The sequence below is a fragment of the Brachyistius frenatus genome, unplaced genomic scaffold (assembly GCF_029030835.1).
Source record: "Brachyistius frenatus isolate BFR_SWC_R1_liver_20210118 unplaced genomic scaffold, ASM2903083v1 Contig_55, whole genome shotgun sequence".
Lineage (NCBI taxonomy): Eukaryota > Metazoa > Chordata > Actinopteri > Embiotocidae > Brachyistius > Brachyistius frenatus.
Genome location: NW_027210654.1, coordinates 401432 through 420737, shown reverse-complemented (window position 1 = coordinate 420737; position 19306 = coordinate 401432). Strand labels below are relative to the sequence as shown.

The 19306-nt window shown below is 45.0% G+C and overlaps 1 protein-coding gene across 1 annotated transcript; it reads right to left on the bottom strand.

Annotated features, from left to right (window-relative positions):
* Nucleotides 1-228: 228 nt before the first annotated feature.
* On the bottom strand, nt 229-17920 carry tshz3a (teashirt zinc finger homeobox 3a). Its single transcript, XM_069705276.1, has 2 exons — nt 17537-17920; nt 229-4790 (listed from the first exon to the last, which is right to left on the bottom strand). Exons 1-2 carry the CDS (start codon nt 17574-17576, stop codon nt 1474-1476), a joined length of 3357 nt encoding a protein of 1118 aa, XP_069561377.1. The 5' UTR covers nt 17577-17920; the 3' UTR covers nt 229-1473.
* Between the last annotated feature and the right edge of the window lie 1386 nt (nt 17921-19306).

Genomic DNA, 19306 nt, shown 5'->3' with positions numbered 1-19306 from the left:
TGTCTGTGCCCAGGGCTCCTGATGGCATCCAAGCCCCCGTGGTAATCAGCCCACTCTGCCTGCTGTTGTAGCCCGCCTGCCTCCTCCTCCTCCAGTGGCTCGTTTCAGAAACATCTGGTGGTTTACATGCAGCACACACCACCTGCCAGACGCCTCGCAGGCAGTGGCACCACTCGCACCTCTCGAGTCCGCCCCACAACAACGCGACGACACAGAAATCACCAGGAATACTTGACAAATTGCGCTTGTGAACACAACAGCGCACGGGTTGCGGGTTTTTACGTTTTGTTTAGTGACTCTGCACACGAGCAGTCTGTCAGGTGATTTGTAAATGCTTAGTCATGACATTGTGGGACAAAGGTGGGGATTTGGTGAGTTTTTTTTTTTTTGCCTATACCGCATGATTTTCCAGGAAAAAACAGTTTGGAAGTTATATTTTGGACAATACTGTGATGTGTCCGTTATCTCTGCTCATAAATAAACAGCTTTGAAATGTTGTTTGTTGAATTGTTGCATTTTAAATTCAAAATGCATGTTTGATCTACAGATTTCTCTGAATGGTAAATATAAAAGAAAACAACAATTTTGTGCAGCAGTTAATTCAATTTAATCATAGAAGCACAAGGCATTAACATATCTGTATTGTTTTTTGTTTTTTATCAAATAACATTTATAAAACTATTGTGCAAAACAGTATCCTTTTTAATCTTCTTCAAAGGCTCTGCACCAGTGGATAGTCATAGTCCTCTTAAATTAGGAAATATAACAAGTATGCATAATTTAAACAGCGAATTGTAAGCTTACACACTATATGTACATTTTTACACAGACCTGGATTTTAAGTGCCCCTCACTCAATGATAAAGAACAAGGCAGCTTTTACAATCAGCAAGAAAATCAAGAGGCTGTACAGAGAAAACTATAAAAACAAGCAATGAACTTCTGCAGTTTGGCAGACTTTTTCAGGAGCTTTCTCAGGCATTTGGCTGTTTTAAGGTGTTAAAAAAAATGACCTGTTTGAAAGGGCATTTTTAAAATCTCGACAGGACTGTACAAACGTAACAGTAAAACATGCAGTCTACCAGCAAATCAAAACCAAATGCACAAAAATTACAAAATAAATACAATAAAGTTAATACATTTCAAGTTAATAGCTGACCTTTTAGTCAAAAGATTCACCGTGATCATCAAATAATATGTCCTCTCAGCTTACCAAAGGTGAACACAGACTGAGGGAGCTGAATGTCTTTGACCTACAGTATATTTTGATGTGAAATAAATGTCTTTTGAAATACAGGAGATACCAGAAATGTTTAGTGGCCAAATAGATGTAAACACCTTGTGCTGAGATTTTGAACAGTAGTTTGTGGCATCTTTGTGCATTACCACACGCTTCAAATATTGTTTTTTATTTTTGTTGTTTTTAACAGTCATTCTACAAATGTTTTCCAGGATGTCTACTGCTAAGAGTAATTTAATGTTTCTCGAGTTCACACACATAAAGCAGATGGTCCTCTGGAGACTTCCCATGGCTCTTGCTGAGGTGAAGCTTGATGGCGTGCTTAGTGGCAAACTTGCGGACACAGAGCTGGCAGCGGTACACTGCCCCATTACTACTGCAGTCATCTTGTGATTGTGGAGAGAGGAAAGACTCCAGGGGAACGAGTTTCTCAGTGAGAGTGTGGGAGTCCCTGACAGTCTGTTTGGGGGACAGCTTGGCCAGGTCCCTGATTCTGAACCCCAGGTGGGCTTCCAGGTGGCATACATAAGCTGCTGGGGTTCGGATCTGTGAGGCACAGTCACTACAGAAGAATATGGGCTGACTGGAGTCCAGGTTCTTGAGGAACTTGGTTCTGCCCGTCCTCCTTAGCTGGTACTTGACATTAGCCAGCCAGTGGCTGATGGTGGTCATGGAGAGACCTGTGAAACGTGATACGTGCATTCTTTCCTGTGGGCTGAGGTCGTTAATGATATACTTGCCCTCTGACGTCTGCCTCAGGCTTGATGCAAACTGGGCTTGCAGAAGAAGGAGGTGCTGTGGGTTCCAGTTGGAGTGACGGCCCTTGCGTTTGTGGCCATGCAGGGAGGCTTCGTCGTCGTCATGGGTAGAGCCCACAACCTCAGTTTTATCTACAACCCGAGACCGTGAAGGAGGCTTCGTGACATGGTGGGATTGTGTCAGATTTCTCAGCATGTCTGAGATATCTGACAATGCATTTTCATGTAGAGGGCTGCTGGATGTGTACGGAGAGACCACTGTTAGCTTTGCAGGCGTAACAAGAGAGATGGGGGAGATGGAGGAGGCTGTGGATGAGGGTGTCAGTGGGGCTGAGCCTACAGAGCCTCCTCTTTCATTTTTCCCTTTTGTGAGGTCCATAGGTTGGTCATCACTGGGCTGGCAAAAACTATTATCAACTAAGTTTTCTGGCTTTTTGGTCTGTGATGGAGGGGTGGCCACAGAGGCCTTCTCAGCCATGCTCTGGCTGAGCCTGGAGAGCAGGCTCAAGGGATCTTGGTTCGGCAAAGAGGGCTTGGCTGCTTTGCCCAAATGAATGTTCATTACTGACTGGAGAGCACTTAGAGGATTGACAAAGGGCTGCTCAGGAGGAGTATGACCAGTGATAATGGCGGTGCTGCATCTTAGAGCAGAGGCGAGTGGGGATTTAACTGCTGTTTCTCTCTTGTGTTCAGTTGCCGGGGATGCTCTGTCGCTATGGCTTCCTCTGTCGCTATTGGCTGGGGTGACTTCCCTCCATTCCCTGGGTGAGTCAGCCTCTCCTCCCTTGTGTGATTCTCCAGCCTCACTACTACAGGGAGAGAATCGGTTCTCCCTCTTTGGAGACAACTGCTTAACCCGTTGCTCTACTTTTGCTACTTTCTCAGTCACTTTTTTCACCAAGTCCTCCATTGCCTGGAAGTTGTTGCTGGGAAAAGGGGAGGACTGACTAAGTGGTGGGGAAATGAGGGGCTGGTTCTTAGCTAGGGAGGACAGCGCTCCATCGCCTCCATTGAACAAGAACTTCATCTGGGAATTCTTTTCCATGCTGCTCTGTTGGAGCTTGAGGGCACTGGGGAATTGGTAGGCTGCATGGATGCTAGGGTAGCCCCCCCAGCTTGGATTCCCACTCTGCGCCTTATTGATGGCTGATGTCACAGTGTTTTCCAGTGATTTGAGAATATCAAACCCCCCTTTAGGGCTCTCCTTCAGGTCCTCTTCGGTAAGATAGGTATACTTTGAAATGTCATATTTTTCCTCCCTCTCAGCATCCTCCTCCTTACTAACAGCAACTGCAACTTGCTTTTCATTTCCAGCATCCTCTTGCTTAGTGCACTCCTCCTCAACCTCTTCCTTTTTGATCTCTTTGAGAGGAGGGGAAGTGGCGGGGGGAGTTGTGGTAGTCGGAAGAGGTGGAGGAGAGAAGGTTGAGGGTGCGAGTGGAACAGACTGGACTCTCTGTTCGGTAGGTGTGGTAACCCTCCCAGGATTGGGGGAGGTAGCCTCAGGAAGTGTTTTGATTCTCTTTCCCACAGAGCTCGTCACCCTCAGGAAGTGTCCTGTCACCATCATGTGGGTCCTCAGCTCTTGCAGTGTATTATGGGAACTACCGCACTCCATACACTTGAGGATCTGGAATTTGTTGGACTCAAACTGCCAGGCATAGCTCGCACCATTCTGGTGGCCGTAGCGGTTGTTAGGGGGTGTGTAGGGGATGGTGGAAGGTTTCTGTGAGGGTTCACTCAGGTCTGCCTGTGAGTGCTTAGCTTTGGGGGTTCCTTCTCTAGAGCGTGGTGTGGCAGTGAGGTCCAACCCCATAAGTCCTCTTTTCTTAGAAGACATGATTTTGGCTGCCACAGGGGCCATGGGCTCCTTCAGAGGCACTTTCTGGTAGTGTTTGGTCTTGATCATGTGGACACTGAGGTCCTGGAGGGATTCAAAGGAGTGGCCACAGTACATGCACTTTAAAACTTTCTGGGCATCCTCCTTTCCCTCCATCTCCAACAGGGAACGCTTGCGTGGTTTGGACCAGCGCTTTGACCCGCTGCCTGCCTTGTCCTGGTTGTCGTCGCGGTAGTGGCCCGTATCATTCATGTGAACAGTCAGCTCTACCAGGGTGTCATAAGCAGCACTGCAGCCCTTACAACGGAATTTACTGGCTCCGGTGAAGATTGAGCCAAACAGCTTTGGGTTTTGCCTGTGGAGCTGGACTGTACTAAAGAGGCTGGGCTCAGACGGAGCAGGGTGGCGGCTCTGAGGAGGGTGCTGCTGTAGTGTCTTTGCCACTGCAGACTGGTGCCAGTCATAGCTACCGCTGCTGCAGCTACTACTGCTACTGGTGCTGTTGCTGCGAGTTGGCTTCTCTGTCGAGGCCGAAGTCTGTGCCTGTAGCTGTGTAGAATTAAAGTTCAGTGGGGACCACAAGGGGCTGGTCAGGAAGCTGGAGTAGATAGCCTTCATTTGTTCTAAGGTGTCGATGCCTATGGGAGGTGTCTTAATGCCAGCTTTCAGAGCTGCTGTGACTGAGTTGCCCTCGACTTTTCTGGAGGGGCTCTCGAAGTCTGAGAGGCGATCACTGGTCTCACTCACATGCGACTCGCTGTCCATCTCTTGTCCTGAGAGCTCTGTGGCCTCAGTTGATTCCTGGTCACATGCCTGCTCCTTGGCAGTCCCTTCGCTTTGCTCCACAAACTCATCTTTCATGGGAAGGTCATCCTGAGGGGCTAAGGGCAGGTCGTCTGCTTCTGCTTCCTCATCCTCCACAGCGTGCTCTGTCAGCTCCTCGGGAGAATAGGCTGCAAGGAGAATGGAGACAAAGAGAGGAGGAAAGAGATGAGTTAAATTGCAGGGAGTGAACACGTTATGTTAGAATAACTGGAGAAAAAGTTTCCCTGCTATGTGTGCCCGAGGACTCCCAGGGATAAATGAGCCATCTGTGTGGGAGCCTTTAAAGCTGAGCTGAGAAATTACAGTCATCCCATTTCACCTCATCAACCGTTGAGGTGTTATTTTCCTCTAGGCGAGCCTGTATTTATATACTACCCCAGCCACACGGAACTTATGCCTCCCCTCTTTTCACTCCTTCTATTGGAGGAAAACAAAAAAGAAATATCTTGGCAAAAACATAATGCACCATTTTATTTATCTCAGGGCGCAACAGCTTGAAATGAAAACTAAATCTGAAATTAATGAAGCCCAATCTCACTGTGGCATTCTCCTCTGGGGTAATAAATGAGTTGGATCAACCTCCATCTGTCAGTTAATATGTCTGACGCCTCTTCATCTGCCTCTTCTCTGATTACACACACACATACATACTGACAGACAGACAGACACACACACACACACACACACACACACACACACACACACACACACACACACACACACACACACACACACACACACACACACACACACACACACACACACACACACACACACACACACACGCACACAGGCAAAGAGCATATCTTGAAGAAAGGGATGTCAGAATGTTGTTGATGAAATTTTGATGTGCTGAATAGACATTTCACACTGTCATCTGGACTGAAGCGATCTCATTAGTTTCTTAATATGTAGGAGATAGTCAATACTATATGCTTAAAAGCAAATCTCAGTCCAAACAGGTGTTAAATGTTCAACATAATACATCATAAAAAAACAAAATGAAGGAAGGAGTAAAATGAGATCAAAGGAAGAGAGGTATGAGGAGGTAGAGGAGAGAGGGAGGATCGTTGACAAGATGGCGATGCATAAATGACCTGTCACTTCTCATGTTGGCCCCCACTGATCACATGGAGAGAGAGATGATAAGAGTCTGTGTGTGTGTGTGTGTGTGTGTGTGTGTGTGTGTGTGTGTGTGTGTGTGTGTGTGTGTGTGTGTGTGTGTGTGTGTGTGTGTGTGTGTGTCATTGGGCCCTCCCCAAACACACAAACTCCTGTGTCTCCTGTGGCGACGAGTCTACCCACCAAACTCCCACTCACCCCCCTTCTTCCGCAGTGTCACCAAGCCTCCGCTCCCTCATTTCCTGACCACTTCACAAGAAAACCGCTCAACTTAAGGAAAAACAAATAATCTCTGAAAATAGTGGATGGCCTGTAGACAGGTCTGGGGCTATTTGGACAATATTGTAAACCAAGACAAATGCCACAGAAGGAAGCTGTAGGTATAGTCCTTAATGGTTTGAGCACTCACACAGTGCAGCCTGTGCATGCGGACACAAACACACACATATATATACACCCGCTGTGACTAAATCCTTCATTCCCCCCCCGCCCCACGCACACACATCCAGTCTAAACAAAAATGTCATAGCTGAAATAACTCTCATTTCCAGTGCTAACAGCCAATCTCTAGGCAGCCATGCGGCTGGCGCTGGTCTGATTTGGGCCCTGGGGGCACAGTCAGCAGGCAGCCCCACTGAGAGGCCAGCCTAATGGAGACCTGGCAGGTGCGGCCCACTCTCCGTCCTCCCGGAGATTTGGTTTGTCACTGGGTATCCATTACCTGCCATTCTCCGCTGATAGGCCCCGACAGCCCTGATCAAAAGATGTCGTCGGGCCCCAGTCCGCTTGGCAGTCAGTGGCATGTCGTTTGTAAAAAGGGCCAAGCAGGGTGTAAATAAAATGACATGATCACTTCCCCGGCCCCTCATGTTCTGGACACAATTATGATAATGCGGACGTGGAAGGGAGGGAGGAAGGGAGGGAGGGGTCTGGGAGAATGCAGAAGCGGGCGAGGAGGTAAATCGCTCACGCACGGGCAAACATGCAAGAGGAGATATGCTACCAGTACTCTAGTGACTTCCCACACCGCCTTTCCTCTCGCTTCACTTTCTCTTCTGCGTCTCCTCTGCAAGGTATTCGTGTCGGATTCTGATTTGAAAGAGAAAATCCAGCCAAGACGAGCTAGTTAATGTGTTTGTGTCCTGACGAGCTGGTCACGGATGTCAGCTTGCATCAGGCGAGCCTGGCACGTCGCTTGACCAAGTTGTCAGGTCACCTTTCTCTTCCTCAACAACAAAATATTCCACATATTTCTTCACATTGTCTCGCCATTTCATCAAACTATTGCTATATCCAATTTCATGTCATGCCATCACATTCATACGCTTTCCCAAGCCACTGTATGTACTTTAACCTGGCAGTAAATGTTTTACATTTCATACTAATAGCGCTGCAGCCCTATAGGTTATTGTTCATTTGACATTAAGCCCCTGATAGCACAGAGAGGCGGAGAGAAGTCCAAAAGGACCGGCTATAAAAACCTATAGAGTCAAACCGTGCTCCCAGGCAATTTAAAATGCAAAACAAAAACCATTATGTCTGAGCACTATCTGTTAATTTAATCCCCAATGACTGATAATCCATCACACAGGGCGACAACCACATCCAATTATTCTCCCTGCCTTGACTGACAACAGAGGTGATTTATCAAGCTAATAAAAGGTGATGGGAGTATGGAGGCTCCCTTAGAATAAATTAGGAATACAACAATATTCTTGGATGCAGTCTTAACTAATATCTAAGCATATGGTGTAGGGCCAATGTATAAATTTTCCCAGTGCGTGTGTGGGTGTGAGAAAGAGAATAAGAAAGCAAGGGTGTGTGTTCTAGTAATGATAAACTGAGTTGATGCCATGTGGGGAAAAGACAAGAATCATTAGGTTCCATGAATGATTCCTTGAGGGGGGGGGAGTTGGATAAGAAGGGTGGGAGGTGCACTTCTCACACAATCAACATCTCAGTCACAGCTCACACAGAAATAGCAATAACAAATCCACACAAACACAGAAGCTGCAGAAAAATGGAAGTCTCACATAATGCCGAAAACACACATTTCACCTGAACATACGCAACCTCAAATACTCCCCCACGTAATTATAAATAAAGCTAGTCAGTCAGTTATGACACCCCCCCCACACAAACGCACTCGTACACGCACGTAGATGCAAGCGATGAGGAAAGACAGTGACATCTTGGCATGCAGGAGGCATTCCTGTGGAGTATCATTTTCATAAACATAAGGGCCGCAGACGAGGAGGGAGAGATCATCTGATAGAAATACTGCAGTGCTGCTCTGACGATCAGGAACAACAGAGAGGGCAGGGACAGGAGGTGATTAAGCAGGAAGGTGCTGTGGCTGCCTCTAAAGCAGAGGCTTACAGTGTCTCTCTGTGTGTCTCTTTTCCTCTGTCCTATAGGTTATTTCTCCTCATTGTCTGCTTTTTGATGCCGTGTTATAAACCGAGCCGCGTATGCATGAAAAAAAAAAAAAAAAATCCAGCGTGTGTTCCCGAAGAGGAAATCTTTGCACTTTCACTGCATGTTTGGGCAATTATCCCCGGAACAAAAGGCAAACAACTGAATCTGCATAAACATTTGCATATTCTTAAGGGAGTGTAAATTTGTGAAAACACAATCCAATGTCTCTTCATGTAGCTGCAGCTAAATTCAGAGCCTATTTTCCTTAAATCAGCCCCTTGATGACCTGTGGGAATATTCCTGATCTGACCTCCACAGCTGGGGAAACAGTCTGGGAGCCGGATCACACCCAACAGAAGCAGGGTAAACAGGATGTGTCATTAAAAGCTCTACCTGTGTCTGACCCTCATACTCAAATGACTGCTTGGTCAAAAACACAACCTTGCCAGAGGCATCGTGATTTAAAAAAAGGGGAGTCCTTTGTGTGGTCATCATGAGTACAATATTTCATCTGTGATTTTTTTTTTTTCCCCTTAAAAAGCGGCATGCACAACAGATGTCTGAATATATTTTTTTTTTCATTTAAAAAAAAAAAAAAGCATCCTATCTGTGTTTATTTCCGTAAAAATTAAATGAAAAAATATGGTGAGAAAAAGACCTGTTTTAACTGACATACACCCATAATTATAAGAAATTATCTCTAAAAATCGTTCTTAGGCCAATCATGAAGCATTATAATCTATAATATAAATTCAGTGTACACATGATATTTCATCATGCAGATAGAAAAGAGAAATAAGAATGCTTTATTAACATCTTTTTAGGAAAATAAAAAAAATATTAACACTATTCTAAGTATTGTTTATATATGTTTTGGAGCTTAATTATCTTCTAGTAACTTTGTCATTAGATAACTGTACAGTGCATAAAAACACAACTGAGATTGCGGGAGGGAACAGGAAGCTGTTCACATGGGTGGTCTCTTATAACTTACTGTAAAGTAAAAACTTTTACAACTTTGTTTAAAGACAACAACCAAATAAAAAAAGGAAAAATGAAACTATAAATTCTACAACTCTGGATGATAGTCATTTTTTTTTCTTATGGACAAGATTATTGTTTAATATTATTACCAAAAATATAGAAAAGACAAACGGAGGTTAAACATATCTTCTACGGCCTTTGATCACATGTTGGCTGGGGAATTCAGAAGATCAGAAAGCAAGGCTCTGAGAGGAGAGAGTTAAACTGTATCACAACATGACGTGCGTGTCTTGACATGTGTACAGTATTTTAACTGGACCTTGACGCCCTTAAACCAACACGGCCCCTCAGCGGGGGGCTCTTACTGAGAGGAAACAGCTCCAGAACACTAAAGGACAGGAAGTCACCTCATTTTCAATCACACAAAAAAAAGTCACCAACTGCTCCCTTTTATTCTCTCTCAAGTTTCCCAGCAGTCTAAAACTCTTAAAATAGATTAGAATAATTTAGTCCAAAACAGCCCCATTCTGTCAAAATAGCAGCAGATCAGTAACATACCTAAAATGCCTTTCTCTTGTACACATTTGTCAAAGTAACACACTCAATCAAACTTAGTTCTTTGCCTCTTTTCCCTTTGATCCTTACAAGCTGGCTGAAAGTCCCACGAGAAAAAATGTAACAGGTGATCTGTGGTCATTTTAAAAATTAACAAGCTCTGACATAAGTCGCTTTTTCAGATGTGACCAGAGACGGCTGTCTCGTGCAGCTCACTTTCTAGATTTTGAATACATAACTGTGCCGCTATGTTGTGCTTATACAGGCTATCATGTTACAGGCGATCATGAATGTCTTTGTTGGATTTTATTTGTGTGTGTTCTCTACCCCCTGATGGCATTGTGAATACATTGTGTCCGCCGATTGTAGTGCAGGATGTGTGATATGGGAGATGGGAAAAACAGAGAGATCATTCTGGCCCCGGGCAAAGCTTAGGGCTGAACCTTGTCAATGCACTTAGTTAGAGGAGAGAGAGAGAGAGAGAGAGAGAGAGAAGAGAGAGAGAAAATGAATAGATTCAACCCTCTGCTCCGTTTGTTGTGTTATGACTGGACCTCAAAAGCTGCCAGCTGCACATACAGACCGTCAAGACCTGAAAATTCTTCTAGTTTATCTGACACCAGACGAGCCACAAACGCATAAAGGCCTCCTGTTGCTTACTCCGAAATCATAAAGTCCCAGTTTGAAGAAGCCACAATAAGCGATAAACAAAATGGAAACAAACAAAAAAATCAACAGTGTTTCCACAGGTGCAGAACCAAGGGCAGTCAAAAAGATTGAGACGCCACAGGAAGATGATGTTCCAGTCCAACACGTACACCGAGCCGGTCTCGTCTGATGATACGTAGTCAGTCAAACTTCCTTCAACTATCCCATATCTCTGCCTCCTGCTTTCTATCACTCTTTCTACACTATGCCTTACTCACGCAGTTCCATGACGCACAAACTGCTCCTTTTACCCACATTCCTCAAACTGTTTAGGCCTCATAACAATGTTGTTAAAAGGTCACCCGGCTGTGTGAATGGTGCAAAGCGGTTGGACGGACGGCTAAAAGCGAGGCCAGAACTGAGCCACGGATATTTTAGGTGAGCCAGGCCGAATACTACAAAACAGTTGCTCTAATTTTTTGACATTTTGGATTCTTATTTACTGTTCATTCTAAATTCCTACTATTATATCACTTTGCTTGCTGGCATTTTTCCAGTGAATCAGCAGATTTATACCTCAACATGAAGAAAACACAAGTGAACAACATGTACATTTTTAACCCAATAATTTAAAGTTAACTATTTAGAAATGTAGATGAGTGTCCCTAAATGGTCTGTTATACTTGTTATTATATTGCAACACTGGCTGCAAAATAACTGCAGTAAGTACAGTAGATTAGAGTTAACTGATTAAAGTTGTATTTCTTTCCACCCCAAACAAAGTGTTTTCATAACTGGATTAAACTGGAACCTTTTTTAAACATGTCCGATCTCAACCTGTTTTCTGTGCTGTATAAAGTAAGTGTTAAAACTGTCCGTTATACCTTGGGGGTGTCAGACTAAGGCAATATTTTATAGTCTCTTTGCAATATTGTTGCAATATTCAGGTATTTTGTCAAAAAGATTGTCTCCATAACACCTGCCCCTGGCATGGCATATAAGTATCACATTTTTTTGTGGTTGTGTTCTTGCTTCACTACAAGCAAGTTGTGTAAAATATTAACATGACTGCGAAATAGGACAGAAAAATATTAGCTAAAAAATATTTTTTTCTTCATTGTTTTGGGACCTGCATTACTGTAGGCCTGCGATTAAAGTTGGTTACTACTGAAATACAGTTAATGACGTCTGAATTTGGAGCTACTCTGGGGTTAAAGTTAAAAGGTGGGCTCCGAGATGAACTTTTAGTTTTATAGCTGCAACTAACCAGGGCTGTTTTTAAAAGTTGAAACTTAGGGTACAGGGTACAGGGCAAAGGGAAATCTGGGCCGGGAAGTGGAACGACCAAACCCCTCTCTCAACACACAGCTGCTGCCATGATTGCCTAGCAACGAGGAGGTGATGGACGCAGCCTTAAGATGGATGGCCACCATAAATCACAGTAGTGTGTAGGAGGAGGAGGAGGAGGTAGGAGACAGAGAAGGGAACAAGAAGAGGACAGAAAAAAACAAAACAACTGTTTTTTTTTTTTCCACTTTCTGTAGCAGCAGCAGAGCTGGCCTCGCCTTGACCTCTTACTGTACTTTTATTCATGATTGTTGGGGAATGATGCGGGTCTGGGGACTCTTCTGGGCAAAACTAAAGGAAATTTCTGGGTAATCATTACAGGCAGTTATATTGGATACAACAGATCATTTTATAATGTATAATTGCCATAAACTCTATAGAGGCTTCTATATGCCCTTCAGTGCCTCAAGTTTTTTTTTTTTCATGATTCCACTAACTTTTTAAAGACAGACTGTAGTCTACACCTTTCATAAAGCAACTCTCCAGGCAAGGCAATCTGGGTAGTGTAGTTGCGGGATAAACATCCCTGGGCTATCTGATTATGGCTTACTGCTGCGGCACTGGTGTCTAGTAACACTCAGAGAGAGCGCTCAGCCATCCATCACACAGTGAGTGTCTGTCTAAGGCTTTCCACCCTGCTTCTTCTCGTCCTGGCTCTCCAGTTACAGCCATACACGGCCGGCCTAAATAATATTCTTCATGATAAATGGCACTATAAGCCTGGTATCCATCATTAATCTGATTTTTAAAGAAGCATCCATCTTGGAGAGAGCCTGTTAGGGCCACGGGAGAGCAGAGCTGCTTGGGTTCATTTAAAGGCCAGGCTGCTGCATGAGTGATACCTGTCAGCCCTGTTCATCAGGGAGCAGCACACACACACACACACACACACACACACACACACACACACACACACACACACACACACACACACACACACGGCATTAAACATTGACGCCATATGGCCACATGCATATGCATGCGCATGCGCGCGCGCGCGCGCACACACACACACACACACACACACACACACACACACACACACACACACACACACACACACACACACACACACACACACACACACCTTTACGTGTGTTTGTTGTGCATACATTATGAGTAAACAACACCAACACACTTGTCGGACTTGTGTACTCACAAAGCATATTTCTCCCCTTCATTCAGACATCTAGAGACGTGTCATGGAAGAACATTCTGTCACTCATCAAAACACAACTCGAGGTAACTCAATCCTCCCTGTCATCTCGAAAAAATCTCCCCTCCCAGACGCTTCTCCTCAAGGCTTTCAGGAAAACTCACTCTTCCCTGGAAAAACTCCTCATAAACGAGCGACAGTTTTTGTGTGTCTCTCTGCACCGACTCCCACACCTCATTCTCCTTCTCTTTGTTTCTCTCAGTCCACTCTATGTCTTGTTTTCCCGTCTTTCACTCTCTCTTTCTCTTCCTCTCTGCCCCGCTATCCACCTCCCTTCTCTGTGTGTCTGGTAAAGCCTGTTTGATAAATGACACACGTCACCGTGTCAGAAGCGAAGGGTGGGTCAGTGATAAATGACTCTGTTGAAAAGGAAATCGGCTCTCTGGCATGGCTGGGCTATTCTCCTCCTGGATTGGGTTTCAGGACCCCTGAAGACCGGAGCAGCTCAGTTTCCCCCCGAAAAGAGCACACATCCCACCAGGCTCTAACGCTCTCTCTGTACCTCTGGGAGGGGCAGGAGACGGAGAGAGGCTGGTTGGGTGGTGGGGTTTGGAGGGTTCCAGCCTGTCCCAATTGTCGCCACAGTGCAGCTGCATCTATCACAACAGCGGTGGGACTATTTTTACAAAGCCTCCGAGTCAGTGCCCAGACAGCAGTCTCGGCTGAAAACCTCGGCTGAAAGCACACTGAAAGCTGAAAGAGAAGAGTGGATGGCTAACGGTTTTCTATTTGTGACACTACTACAGCACTTACACTCCTCTTTCACTCCTAGAGCCCAACCCTATGGCTTGACATCTGCCAAGTGTGTGCTAAAAAGGAGAGAAGGCCCATTTCAACGCCCCCGCTCTTTTTCTCCTCATCGTCCCCACCACCAGAACCTCCTCCTCTTCCTCCCCCTCTGCCCTCTTTCTCTCTTACACTCTCTCTTTCAGTCACTTGCTGGCAGGGTGGCACTGTTATCATTACACAGGCAGGATTTATGGAGTCAAGGCCTATGGCAAAAACAAAAAGGCGTCTGTCAATACCTGTGGGAAACATTCTGTTAACTGTCCTCCTCCTCCTTCCACTGGTGCTCAGCCTCATTAGGTATGCACTTATCAGACACATAGATCACAGACGTGACTCAACCTCACCGGAATCCAGCTACAGGACTTTCATTAGCAACGAGGCCTGCAAGGCCAAAACATTTGCATCGCTCACACCTGCAAACAACGCCAGCGGAGGCGTATTGTTGTTAAAGCTCGCTGGCCCTGTCAGTGTGTATGTCGGTCGAACAATTAAGTCCCTTCTCGCGCAACCCCTGCTGCTTCCGTAAGGGCATGCTTTTCACACATAAACAACAAGAAGGCAGACAGATCTAAAAGCAGCTCATTTCATTTCACTCGCTGCTTTTACAAGCCCGTCGCCATATGTGTGCATGTGTCTGCAAGGTGGGCTGTAAATGCTCGTGACTTTATGAGAGTCAACCTTCCATGTTTGTCTTGAGTTTCTAGGTTGGCATGCACGCATGCTGCACAGGTGATGTGCAAAGACAGAGAAAGACAGGAGGAAGAGAAGAAGAAACTTTAGGCCTGCAGAGTTCAGAGAATTATGGCCTGACCCAAGCAGGTGGTCTACAGTTACCATTCCTTTCATTAGTATTGCAAGCCAAACCACACACGCATATCCAAACCCAACAAATCCGATTTGTGCGCACACGCACACGCACACGCACACACACACACACACACACACACACACACACACACACACACACACACACACTCACTCATAGGCAGACATGAGTGATGGCTGCCAGTCTGGCAGCTGTAATCCTGACCCTGCAGAAAGAAGAAACTGTTGCTGTGGAGTCCTGTCCAAATCAGACCAACTCCCCCACCCCTTGCTTTCTATATCAGACTCTCTCTCATGTCTGCTCTTACACAAATAAACAAAGTTTCTGACAGAGAAAAAAGGGAGGATGGATTTCTCTTTAGTGATCTAAGTGCACTGACACACGCAACACTCTGGATACTGTATATACACTGCATCCCCTCTGCAGACATGCTGTACAGCTTCGACATTCCAATGAAATATCCGCGTCTTTGCCCACATGTTGTAAGGCCGATGTCGACTTCACGTTAAGTCGATGGAGTATTTCAACTTTCTGAAGCCGTTTAGACAGCTTCAGGCCCCGAGCTCGTAGCAAAACTAATCGCCAGCCACGAAGGAAGGAGGACTATATTTCCACAGCCGGGAAAGTCTCTCTATCTCGTGTTTGCTCGGCTGTTTACGTGGTCAGCTGCCCTTGGTTGTTAAGAGCACTCAGACCTGACCCAGGTACTCAGGCCCATTTGTCACCTGCAGCAGAAAATTGAGTTACAGTACAACCAAAGGCGAGCGACTCTGTGTAATATCAAGTTGATTACATCAAAGTGGTGGCAAACCTCATTGGGCTGGGCACCCCGAGCTTGTCATCTCCAATCACAGGGCCTGTCAGGACTCCATCAGCCTCACGGCTAATTGGACCAACGCTAATGAAGCAGGCAAAACAAGTTTTCTACTGCGGAGAGAGAAGCCCTCTCAGACAGGAAAGAAAGAGAGGGAGAAGCTGAGAGAGTGTGTGTTTGGGAGACAATGAGAGAGCAAAGCAGAGTGTTTATGTGTGTGTGTGTGTGTGTGTGTGTGTGTGTGTGTGTGTGTGTGTGTGTGTGTGTGTGTGTGTGTGTGTGTGTGTGTGTGTGTGTGTAGGGGGGGTAGATTTTTCATGCAAGTCTCAAGGTTGCAGTGGGCTGACTCTCCCCCTAAGTCCCTAATCAAGGCCCATCATCTGTCATCCTTTTCTTTGCTCTCTCTATCACCATGCTCTGTGCTGCAATCAATTCATCATCACCCTTTGTGTGCCACTGAACAGTTGACAACTTTATAACTTGCAGCTGCACAGGCTGACTGACAGGGGTGGAAGGGGAGCATGAAAAAATGAAGAAATGAATAGATGAATGAATGAACAAAGAAGCGTGGTTTCAGGGAGAAAAAGTTGTTTTCTAAAAACACAAAACGATCTATATTACAGCCTTTTATTCCCTTTTGTCAACAGAGAAACAGCAGTGTAGCAGCGAGGAGAGAGTAGAAGAGGGGATGGAAAAAAAAAAATCCTTCTCACTGATCTGAAATCAGAAAGCTTTCAGTCATTCTTTATGTGCTCCCCGCGGCCACTCTGAGCCAGTGAGCATGTACATTAGGCTGGGGCATTTTGATGAAATAAAAGCCCAGGCCAGCTTATGGCTAAACAGAATGGGAGCACTCACTCAGCCTGTCTCTGATTGACCATTAAAGCCATTGATGAATGGGCCTGTCAGGGGAGAGACAATTAAATCAAACATGAAACAAAGCCGTTGTGACGGCCCGGTCTGACAGAGCAAACCCATTCCTCCCCTCCATTACATAGCACACGGCTCCTTTTACAACCCCTAACCCACTCCTACCGCCTCCTCTACCCACTGTATGCGTGTGACTGTGTGTGTGTGTGTGTGTGTGTGTGTGTGTGTGTGTGTGTTCAAAGTGAACAAGTGCACATGGGAGTGTGATGTTCTCTGCTGGAAGTGTGTGTCTGTTTGTGTGTGTGATGTCTCACTGTGAAACCACTTTGTCCTCCCCCTTCTTTCACTTTTTCGTGAGTCACTTGACCATCAGAGTGATAGAAAGTGTGTGTGTGAGAGAGAGAGAGAGAGAGAGACGTACGTACACACACACACACACACACACACACACACACACACACACACACACACACACACACACACACACACACACACACACACACACACACACACACAGGGGGAGAGAGCAAAAAGTACACAGGGCCTTTCAAAGTGGTTTAAACGTGACGTCAGGGGCCTGCAGCACATGGTGGGAAGTGATTTTCTGATGCAAATCGGGAAGGATCAGATCAAAGCCGCATGACAGCCAATCAATCAACCGTCAAATCAGACATGGCAACTGTCGATTATGACTCCTTCCAGCCCACGAAACCCCATTGTCTGCACTCAAATTGTTTATTTTATCCCAAGAAAAGAAAAACCTCAGAGGTAGAGCTTTTTTTTCCGCTTGTGTGAAGAAGTTATGTGCTCGGATCAAATGCGCACAAAGCCCTTATGCTCCCCTTATGGCACGCCTCGGGCACTCAGCACCAAGAAAACACCGCTTATTTTCAGAGTGTTTACTCTTACGGATCATATTCGGATGGCAGAAACCGATCGGTAACTATCAGTGGTTCAAGTTTGGAACAATAGGAAGCGAAAGTTTACAGCAGCCGACTCATCCGATCGCTGCACAGTGTGGAGCGAAAAAAACGCAGAAACGTTGTATACAAACTGTACATCCGCTTTAAAAAGGAGATAGTTTCTATGAGGTCTCGCAGGAGCAGCCAAGAGTGACAAAGCGCATCGTGAGAGACAGAGAGAGCAAAAAAAAAAAAAAAAAAAAAACACAAAGTGGAAACGGAAATGCAGTGACTGTAAAGTGAGCTTTACAAAACAAACGGAACATCCGCAGCTTTGTCACAGTAAACCTCATTTTACGCACATTATAGTTGGATACACGTACCTGCTGCGCGCTTGGGCGCTTCTTGTTTCCTCCGTGGCATTTTTTTATTTGTGGGGATTTCCGTGAAAGTCTTCTTTTTTTTATTATTTCATAGAGCTACCCCCTCGCCGTATCCGGGAAGATCCACCTCTACTCAAAAAAAAAGATTCACGCCTTCGTGTAGTAGACTGCACAACATCGGGGAGTCCGATGGAAAGAAAAACTAAACATCATCGTTACGGAATAGCAGCCTGCGGTGAAAAGTCAGCGGGAGAATAAATAAATAAGGCGTGGGGATGTGAATTGTTTTGCTGTGATCGCGTTGAGTATGTCAGCGGTGAAAGCCAGCGTCCACCTCGGCTGCCTGGTCTGGCAACAGGCAAAGTTGAGGGATAAGAGAGATGATCGCGTCACTCACAGCAGGAGAATGGGCAAACCCACCGCTCCGTTAACTCTTTACTTCTCAGAGAGGGGCGGACACCAACACGAGTGTCCTCCTACCTCTGATTTCCATATGAATCACAGCCCAGGAGCTCTTCGTTGATGATCACACACCGGAGGATGTTTATTACAAGCCGCAAAACCACAAACTACGTGAATAACATTCTAATAATGTCATCAAACATGTTTCAGGTGAAGTCATTTTCATCGAGTTTATCCTGCACATTTTAGTTACGATATGTCATTGTCATATTTCTATTGAAAGTTGTGACTTTGCTGTATTTTAGCTATTAAATGATCAATGTCGTGTCATTCTTTCAAGTGATAGACTAATATTTAAATGATAAATAATGATTAAATGTATTTGTTATATTGTAAATGACACTCAGCCACTTGATTTGGTTCCTATAATAGATTAAATTGAATTGTTTTGTGCAATAAAGCTCCCTAAAATTGTTGAACAGTATTCATTATATAAATATATATACATTTATACATACTAATACATATAAAATATTATATTAAAATGGTTTATTAATCAAAACTAGTTTATATTTAATTGTTTTAAATTGTTAAATCAGGTTAAAGGTCATTGTCATGGCAAATGAAACAAAATGTACTATACAGGGCTATATTATGGGCAGTATGGACAATAAATAATATGGTAGAATAATTGTATATTATTCAGTTGAAGATCAGTGATGTACTATCAATAAAATATACAGTAGTTGACAGGAAATGCAAATGCAGATGAGTTTAATGTGCCTACACAGTCAATATGTTTTATAACTTGTGGAACAATTTGTAAAGCAACCTTCCCACTGCCCCAAGATGCAAACATGCCCGATGCCTTTTCCTCGCTAATTTAATGTGAGCAGTTAAATGTTAGCTTTCATCACAGTAAAAGCATCAGTTCTCCCATATATCCACATTAGGTAGAGATCAAAGCCAGTTCAAGGAAGGAGCGTTAAGTCTTAGTGCCAAGGTAATGAGTTTTTTTTTTTCCCTCCCCACTTGTCTCTCTTTTTTCTCGAGCCAGCAGTATCACTGCAGAGTGGGATGGTCCGGGGTCTTCCCCTGTGCCTCTGATGTGTGCTGACCCCTGCCAGCAAAAAAGACACATACAAATACCGAAACATGCTACGTGCGGGCGCTCAATGCCGCACACATATTCTGCAGAAATACAAGCGCGTGTGCTCAGGCTCAAGAATCTGCACACACACAGAAACGACAACATGCACTCACCCTCTTTCTCTTTCTGGCTCTTTACACACACACACAACCATCCTCAGCCAGAGAACAAGAATTGAAGGCCTCTCTGATCAGGACTCGCCTCTGTCTCCCTGCCTC

Bases quoted from the DNA above. Each gene is read 5' to 3' on its own strand.
- tshz3a (XM_069705276.1), bottom strand. From the start codon at position 17,576: ATGCCACGGAGGAAACAAGAAGCGCCCAAGCGCGCAGCAG. The intron at 4,791-17,536 runs GTACGTGTATCC...TTCTCCTTGCAG, and splicing joins AGCGCCCAAGCGCGCAGCAG to CCTATTCTCCCGAGGAGCTG.